General features: G+C 28.4%; 1 protein-coding gene and 1 long non-coding RNA gene across 3 annotated transcripts; both read right to left on the bottom strand.

Moving 5' to 3' along the window:
- Positions 1–1,882: 1,882 nt before the first annotated feature.
- LOC149886290 (uncharacterized) lies at positions 1,883–6,984 on the bottom strand. 2 transcript variants are annotated; one of them, XM_090092960.1, is made up of 9 exons: positions 6,811–6,984; positions 6,587–6,651; positions 5,318–5,346; positions 4,995–5,043; positions 4,703–4,831; positions 4,338–4,413; positions 4,063–4,180; positions 3,489–3,596; positions 1,883–2,185 (listed from the first exon to the last, which is right to left on the bottom strand). In XM_090092960.1, the coding sequence occupies exons 1-9, from the start codon at positions 6,900–6,902 to the stop codon at positions 2,123–2,125; spliced, it is 729 nt and encodes a 242-aa protein (XP_089949086.1). In that variant the 5' UTR covers positions 6,903–6,984; the 3' UTR covers positions 1,883–2,122. The 2 variants fall into 2 exon arrangements, with proteins under 2 accessions (XP_089949086.1, XP_089949087.1); XM_090092961.1 differs by having other exon boundaries at positions 4,709–4,831.
- Positions 6,985–7,595: 611 nt separating this feature from the next.
- On the bottom strand, positions 7,596–9,542 carry LOC149886289 (uncharacterized). Its single transcript, XR_016454088.1, has 3 exons — positions 9,418–9,542; positions 8,985–9,257; positions 7,596–8,607 (listed from the first exon to the last, which is right to left on the bottom strand). It is a non-coding gene; the product is annotated as an uncharacterized LOC149886289 (long non-coding RNA).
- Positions 9,543–9,941: the final 399 nt, after the last annotated feature.

Here is a 9,941-nt window from a genome sequence, read left to right as displayed (position 1 = left end):
ACAACAAGGTATTGATATTCCAACTCCAAGTCAATCAGCAATTTACAAGTCCACATTCAAAGAGGCAGGTAAATTAAAAAAAGAAATGATACAACAACTTAAAATGGAACAGTGGTCCTTACACTTTGACGGCAAACGAATAGATGATAAGGAATATCAGGTAGTTGTACTTCAGAATGAAAGAACTGACGTGAAACTTGATGCACTGCGTTTAAAAGATGGCAAAGCTGAAACTGTTGCTGAAAAAATTGCCAAACTTATTGATGAATACAATTTGTGGAATTCAATTAAGATGATCATTACTGATACAACAAACGTCAATACTGGGAAGAGAAATGGAGTTGTTGTGAAGTTGCAACGTATGTTTAAATTAAAGGGTGTCACAATACCACAATTTATCGGTTGTCAGCATCACGTACTAGACAGGATTCTCCGTCTGGTGATGGACGAAGAACTTGGGGGTGATACCAAATCTCCAAACATTGAATACCCATTTGTGTCTGAACTGTTGAATAAGTATGATGAACTGAAGGATAAGTTTGTGAATGGAACTGTAGAAATTCTTGATAAATCAGGGTGGAAAGACGATATGAAGTTTTTGTACCATTTAACAAGAGTGTTTAGGTTCTATGAAGAACAAAGAAACTTCCCTCTGATTCACTTTCAGAACATTCCTAATATGAGCAATGCCAGATGGAACTCAAGAGCCATTCTCGCCATTCTGGCGTTCATTCTTATGCCTGAAGCGAGAAAGAATTTGGAGAAGGTTTGCAGGTTCATTTCATATGAGTGGGCAGAACATTGGTTTAGTAGTCAAAAGTACAATGACAATGACTTCAAGAATTTATCTGATGTATTGAAGCCTTACAAAAAGGCATTGCAGTCATTCAAAAATCACTGGAAGAAAGAGCCATCCGTCATCGACATACCACGAAGTAATCAGATAGCTGAACGTGCAATCAAGGTGATGCAAGACCTGTATGCTTCCTGCAGAAAGAAAGACAAACTGCAACTTCGATTCATTCTAAGTAATAAGCGCTAGACTCTTTATGAGACGTGAGCATCATGTGACCCCTGTACTAAACACAGTAGGCCTATAGACACAGACAGTTATGTATATTGTTGTACTAGACGCTTTGATACTGTTAATTTTGTAATACATGTATAATTATATATCACATAATGTTTTTTGTTATATCACAGTACATGTTGCATAAATAAATAAAATAACAACAGGAGTATGACTCTTACAACATCTTCAGCCTTTAATATTCATTTACTGTACAAAAGTGTACCTATTGAAAATTCGATTTTTTGGTTTTGGGGTGACCTTTTTTCAAAATATGTCAAAATGAAACATCTATTCGTTCTTTTTACATAAAAGTTCATTGAATTACGATACAGGCCTAGTAGGTTGCAAAAAAGTCATATCCCTAACATACATACATACATACATACATACATACATACATACATACATACATACATACATACATACATACATACATACATACATACATACATACATACATACATACATACATACATACATACATACATACATACATACATACATACATACATACATACATACATACATACATACATACATACATACATACATACATACATACATACATACATACATACATACATACATACATACATACATACATACATACATACATACATACATACATACATACATACATACATATACAGACATATACAGACATATACAGACATATACAGACATACAGACATACATATTAAAGAATTTCAATATACTGGAATAAATCAAAAACAAAAAAATGGAAGTAAATTTTCTATTTGTTAAAACATAAAAATAAACTTAATGGATATAAATACACTGAATAGATTCTTTTGTTACTTTTTTTTGATAATGAAACTCTTTTAAAATGAAAAATACATCTTAATGTTTCTTTAATTAAATCAAAAATCATAACTATTGATGAATTCTAGACATTAAAAACCAAGTTAAAATAGCAACTGAAAAATTCCCTCATAAAGCTATTTGTCATGACTAAAACCATCAACTGTTGAATTACTGTGAATGTGGTTCTTATCATGCATCAGCAGATGCAATTGATATGTCAAATAATCAACCATCCATGTCTGGCTTTGATTTCTTTTTTAGAGGTTGTATAGGAAAAGTATCAGAATCCTGTAAGAAAAAATACACGAATTAGATAACAGAATCTATTTGTATGTAGAGGGTGATCAACCTAGAGGTCTTTTTTTCTATAGGGACATTCTGACAGAGCACAAATGAGAACAGTCAAACTGTATATATGTTTTCATTCAACTTTCTATGGAATTTTATCATTGATAGACATTTAAAAAAATGGATTATGAAAGTCAGCATTCTGTGAAGAGTGTTTTTTTCTGAGCTTAGACTAATTTATGGGCAACATAATTGACCTACTAAACCCACTATTTGGCATACCATCAACAAAATTGACAATACTTGACTGAATAAACCACATCTGGCACATAGTGCTAAAAATATAGCAGTTGTAGCTGATAGTTTTCAAAACAATCCAGAAGAATTGATTTGACACCATTTGCAACAATTGGCTTGATCAATATTTCTTCAAAAATTAGGCCAACGTAACTGTGAATGACACCCATTACAATTCCAAGATAATGGACTATTTGCTGCTTGAAATTGAACTCCAACATGTCAACAACATTTGGTTCAACAAGACAGCATTACTTGTCATACAGCCCATGAAACAAAAAATTTATAATGTAATGGTTTTGGTGACCAATCATTTCTTAACTCTGACTAGTGAATTGGCAATCAAGATTATCTGATATCACACCTTTTGAATTTTTTTCTTTGGGAAAACAAAAAGTCTACAGTTTTTGCTGATAATCTAACTACTAGAGCTGCTGGTTTGAGCTTGAAATTTATGATAAAAAATCTCATAACTTCCTTTGTAACTCTGATTATTTACAGAAAAAAAGGAAAAGAAGAAACATTTTCCCACTTATTTATGTAAATAAAAAGAAATAAAAATGTAACTTTTTCAGCAAGAAGATCAACCATTGAACTTTGTAATTTCCCTTAAAAGGTTTAATTCTTTCGGCTCAAACTAGTTGAAGCTAACAGCTCTACCAGTTTCAATTAAAGAATTGAAAGCAAATGTTACTCGTATTATTTGTGAGATACCAACACAAATACTCAAAAGATTCATTGAAAATTGGACCCTCAGAATGGATGAATTAAATTGCAGCTGCCGCCAACATATGAAAGGGTTAATCTTTAAAAAGCAAATGCCAAGAGTGTTTCTTAATAACCATAATAAAGAGTGCCCATTTAATTTGAATTTTAATTGTTTTTTTTTTAAAAAAAAAAAACCTCTAGTTACATCATCCTATAGTTTTATGTTTCAAAGTAACCCCTAAAAACAATGATTTCCAAAAATTTTCCTCTGAGATAAGAAATGTTCTGATTCTCTAACCTTACTATTTTCATCTGCATCAACAAGATTATTACTAAAACTTGCTTGAGAGGAAAACATAGAATCGTCATTTTCTGAGTTGACACCTGCAGCAGCCTTCATGAGCTCCTAAAAATAAACAAAAAGTAAGTAGATAGTTTACAAGAATCAAATTGCTAATATTCAGAAGCATACCTACAAAGCTTTTTTGTACTAAATCTTATAATACTAACTAGGAAAAAGTAGAGGGTTTCTGAAAAAGACCCTCAAGTATTAAAAAAGAGTTTATCATGGTGCAGACAACAACAGATAAGGAAATTCCATGATATTAAAATAGTATTTATAGAAGACAAATCCATGAGGATAGAATAAAATTTAACTTTTAAGAATGATTCAATTCTAGATAGAAATCAACTGCCTACAACTATTTTCATTTACTGGCACTTCCTTCTGAAACTACTTTTTAAAACAATAATATAGGAGACTGTCTATAATATTAATGCAAGTAACACAACAGGGACATGAAATAAGATTTATACTGAATATAAATTTTACAACAATCAAATTTAAAAAGCATACTAAATATAGATAAAACCTGTGAAAACCCTACAACACCATTTGAGTTATTATCTTGTAGAGAAAAGGTTCCACCAGGAAGATTGCTATTGCTATCTTCAGATACTGAAAAACTGCGACCAAAATTGGAATCCCCACTTAAAGTAACAGTTAAAACTATAATGGTTTTTAGACAATTTCAGATAGATGTTAATAAAAAGATTTTATTCAGACAAAAAAAGTACATTTATTATATTGCAAATTAGTAAAAATTAAGTAAAAATTAAGTAAAAATTAGGTAAATTACAACCATACTTGGATGCATATTGATTATTTGTGTCTGTGTCAAATTTTGAAGTGGAGTCATCAAAACCAAGTGAGCTATCATTCACTAAATAAAAAAAATACAATTGGATTCCTACTATGTCAAACAACTTCTTGTTATAACACAGAAAGCCTTTAGACATTTTTGCCCAATATCAGAATTTAGTTTCTGTTGAGATAAGAAACCCCCTCTTGATGTGCCTTCTTTGAGAAAAAATACTCTTTAAATAATATGTAAGTACTTTTGAATATGTTTGTACTAGATGCTGATAATATTGACTCATTTTCTAGAAATATTAAGTTATTCAAACAATATATATATTGTTAAAACCAAACTAATATGTAAAACCCCTTACAACTACCAATTGCTGTTCGCTTAAGGACTTTCTTTTGTGGATAGTCTTGAAGAGAATCGATTTCCTGTGAATCTTCTGAGTGAGGTGCTGGAGAAGGGTAGCTACAGTTTGAATCTTCAAAGTCTACAGCTTTATAGAAAATAGTTTTAATTTTAGTGAATTAATAACTATAAATTCACTTAAAATACTTTAACCAAAGGAAGACAGTATAAGTACAAGGTCTTTTTCTAAAAAACAACTAAATATCAAATTGAGTTGCCAACTTTGACAAGATAACAGAGAAACAACTTACAAACTAATTTAGATACTTGACTTTTTTTTTGAGCTGATTTTGATTTATCCTGTAAAAAAAAAAAGATAAATCAAAAAAACACAAAAATCAAACATTTGTGTGAACATCCAACATGTTTAACATTTGTGTGAACATCCTTTTTGTTTAAGATATAGAATACTGGATGGTCAAACTAACTATTTTGAAAGATGTAGAACTATGAAAGTTATAGACTATTTTTTAAGTTTATATAAGGGTAAATTTTCTCTATTTCTAAATTCATTTTAACAAAAAAATGGTCAAAGCTCAAATATGATCAAAAGTATAATTAAAAAAAAAAATACCTTTCTTTTGTCACCTTCTCTCTCTTCAACTAAAAAAATAACTTTAATGTTTTTAAAAATCAATTTATTACATAAAGAATACAATTATTCATATATAAATATTCAAAGTATGTAAAATCAAATAAATGATGAGCACAATGTAATTTGCTAACTTATTAAGTCTGTATTTAATTATTTAATATTTACCACATTAAATGCATTGGTCATAAAATTTTGACAGGTAAACATTTTTTTCACATTCCTTGAAAACATTCCTTCAATAAATTTATTTATTATAAGTTTTATTTATAATAAATTTCATTCATATTAAATTTTATTTATAATAGTTTTATTTATAATAAATTTCATTCATATTAAATTTTATTTATAATAGTTTTATTTACAATAATCATTAATGTTATTATAAATTTTATCATTAATGTTACAACGTTTTTCAAAACAAACATTTTGATTGTTTAATGGTAAACTAAGCATAAATTGTTGCATAAATTGACAGTTTTGACTTTAAAAAAGCAATAAAAATTAAGATGGCTTTAGATTCTAAAAAATTTTTACAGAGTTTAAGTTTTTTTCCTGACCCAATCAGCTTCTAAATAGCATTTAATGTTTCATGAATGGAAAAATTATAATTATTACTATATTCAAATTATATATTAAATTCAAAAATCTGTCAATAAAAAAAACTGCCATAATATTTTTGGATTGATGAGTAAAATTAGCTTTAATGAGGCAAAACAACAAATTTGTGTTCCATCCTCTTTGTGCATGAAAATACTTATCACAATATTTATCATATGGAGAGGTCCAATTATTTATCATATGGAGAGGTCCAAATATTTATCATATGAAGAGATCCAAACAAAAGATGAAAAGAAAATTTAATGGTTTGAGGATGGCTCGCTTATATCAATCAAATGCAGAAAGAAATTCTTCAAAATATTGGATTAAGAATTGTCAGTTAGAACTTGATTTTTCAGCAAGATAAGCTCCAAAGGAATTTAATTTCTTTGACAAATTTGTTATTTGATCATTTAAGATTGGAAAGGTAACAAAGTATAAAAATTAAATCGCTTTTAGTAATATATAATCTATGATATGATTTATAATTTATGATTTAATAATAAACAAAATTATTTTTGCATAAGTAATATTTCATTTAATACTCTATCAAAAGTTTAATTTTAATAATTTCTAAATTTATTGATAGTTTGTAAGGATACTATATATACATTCTATAAATTGGTAGTGAATGATCTTTTAAAATAATACCTGGAACCCATCTAAAGGCCTTCATTGTACATGTTGGAGGACCAACAGATATCCACTTCTTCTCCCTAAAGGTAATGAATTTAAGTTAGTACAAGTTTTAGGTGTAATATAAATACTAGTTTTTACCATAAGCCAAGTATGGATGATGAAAAAAAAAAATCTTATTTTTTATTGAACATAATAGCCATCATGCAGACATTACACTAAAACTATTTTAAACTTACCATTTTCGAACTTTCTCTATTGTCATCATAACTCTTTTAATTTCATCTTTAGCTCGACTTCGAGTTTCAAGACGAAATGAACTCCTATTCATTTTTGGAGTTTTTTTCTTTTTTGCTGCTTTATAATTTTTTAAGAGAACTATTAACTTCCTATTGTTAAAAATTCAGTTTATAACCCTTTATGCTAACATACTTGATTGAACATACTCAGTTATATTATCACCTCCTATCTCTTTTCACTAAAACTGATCACTATTTTAAGTTACATCAAAAATTTCAAAGAGGTACTCGGTTTCTTAAACAACAAATTAAATGATCAACCAATGTTAAAACTTTTATATTTTTCAAATAAAATGCTATTTTTAAATTTTGAAATTCGAATTAAGAGCTGTCAGTCAGAACTTGAAATTTTTATGCAGAAGTAAGATTTTTTCTAAAATGAAGATACTAAATATATTGTAAACTTGTGACTTTTTTTTCTAATTGATCTTGAAAAAATGATATGTGATAATCTGAATATCCTGATAATTTTAAAAAATGTTTATGTAGTTATAGGTTATAACCAAGCACATTTAAGACTTGTCTATAATATATATATATATATATATATATATATATATATATATATATATATATATATATATATATATATATATATATATATATATATATATATATATATATATATATATATATATATATATATATATAACAAGAAACAGGAGACTAGCAAGTAGTTTAAAAGTTAAAAAACTTTAAAAAGTAACAGGTAAGGGGACCTCAAAATGCAGCAGGACCTGTTAAGTTTTAAATTAAGTGGCAATCTCAGATTTTAAATAAAGCTACATAAAACCCAAATTTTTCTATTAAGTACTTAAAATGAAAAATAATGTGGATAAAAAATGAAATATTTATTAGTAAAACCAAAAACACTACATTATTATTAAAGAGCATTATAAATCAACATGTTGAAAAAGTCTATTAGCTATCAAAAACCTTTTTAAAAATAACTTTAAACTTTTTTTAAAAGTTTCTTCTTAAAACCTTTCCTGTTGATTGTTATAAATGGGGAGAGAATGGAACAAATAACAGAAAAAAGTACATTATGGTAATTACAGAATATCCATTTAATAACATCAAGAAGAAGTTAAACACATAGCTTCACAATAGCTTAAAAGGAATTAAACAAAATAATTTCAACTTTTTTAAAATCAAATTTCATTTACCTAGAATTCTGAGGTCCCTTTACCTGTATATAAGTTTAGTTACAAAAAACAGTTAAAAAAACAATAACAATACAGTCATAAAATTTGCCAATTTTCATATTTTAAAAAAATCTTCTCATAAAGCTTTTGAAAGAAAGATTGCACCTAGGGGTGGTTTAACCTTGAGAAACTCATAATCATTCTAATTGCAATATTGAAAGTTAAACATGTTAGTAGCTTTGTCTTTGTTCAGGGAGTCTTATATATTAACTTGTTGTTGTTGTTGATATTTCTGCATTACTGGGATATAGAACTTCAAAATTGCTGCAAAAAGTAAAATATTAGCCTACTTTTGAAAAAAATATGCATATTCATATGCTTTCTTTCAAAAATTTAAAAAAGATCTCTTTTAATTTACATAATCATGGCAAAATGATACCTGAAATTTTTTATTAATGAGACAACTTTTAACTCATTATGACTTAGGTTTTGTTTTTAATGAACATATGATTGGCATACCTTAGGTATTTAGGCTGTATACCATAACCATTACCATGAGAGTTTTTTTTTAAATCTCAGATGAGAAAATATGCTAAAGACATAAAAAAGAAATAAACTAGATACAAATGGCATGGAAGCTACCAAAGATAATATATAAAAAATAAAATACAAGACACAGGCAAGGTATATGGTTTCATAAAATCAATTATACTTTTACATAAATAGACTATACTTCTATGGCTAAAAACAATTTTTTATTCAAAGAATTAAATATTGTTTTTGGCAATAGAAGTATAGCTTTATTATGTATAATTTATTTAAAGTATAATTTATTTGTCACTTGTTTCAACAATTCCCTAAATTTTAAGACACAGTTTCTTCACTAAATTATTAACCAACTTAAAGTTTGACAGTGTTCTATCATAACTTTGGGGAAAATTTAACTTCTCTTATTAAAACACGTAATACCGTTGGAATCGCTAAAAAGTTGAACAATTGATATACAAAGTAGCACTGTACAAAGTAACACTGCTAAACTAACACTATCAAAGTAACACTGCCATTCTAAAGCTTGTTCCACTGATCATTCAGAGCAAATAGTAATGTCAATGTGCGTTAGAGGGGGGGGGGGGGGGGAATGTCTTAAGGTAAAATCCTTCCTTCTATAAATGTAGCTTCCTTCTATGAATCCGCTCGTGAATATGACATGAAAGTTCTTGTAGATTATCTGTATAGTCACAGCTAAAAAAAAATAGATTTCATATGATTATGGTTTCAGTTAACTTCCGTATAACGGGCTTTTTTCAACACTATAAAAAAAAAAACAAAAAAAAAAAGCGGATTGCGGCAAAAATAGGCTAAAAGAAATGGGGCAGTGGGGTATAACAACAACATTTGCTACCCATGAGATTAGATTGTAATAATTAGAGAACACCAAATATCTGCGCATCTAACTCACTGATCTCTATAATAACTGGATAGCGCAACTCCGAGCAAAACTTTTAATTTTTTGACGCCAAGATCGCCATATTTGAAAGCCCCAAAAATTTAAACCCCGCAAGCTTTAAGTTCTATTTTTCAACTAATCGCTTTAAATACACAGTGTCAGATTTCAGCATTCTGGGGCTTTCCAATATGGCGATTTCGGCGTCAATTTTGATATTAGAAATGCCCTATTAGTTATTATAGAGATCAGTGATCTAACTGTGTAACTTGCATTTTAATAGAAGCAAAAAAGTACTAATTCCGTAAATAACAATCGCTGATACTATACTATGGAAAGTAAGCGGTATAACTTATGCATTTATTCTAAAATACCGAAGCTAAAAGAAAATAATACAGTGAAAATCTTAATCAGGGCCGGTGTAAGGGCTATGCGAATTATGCGGTCGCATAGGGCGCCGGCTTTTCTGGGGCGCCGCGCTG

This window comes from Hydra viridissima, unplaced genomic scaffold (genome assembly GCF_058129835.1).
Source record: "Hydra viridissima isolate aposymbiotic clone 2 unplaced genomic scaffold, HvirCarnegie_v1 scaffold_7, whole genome shotgun sequence".
NCBI lineage: Eukaryota > Metazoa > Cnidaria > Hydrozoa > Anthoathecata > Hydridae > Hydra > Hydra viridissima.
The sequence above is the reverse complement of the archived record's forward strand: the minus strand, read 5'-3'. Positions and strand labels throughout refer to the sequence as shown.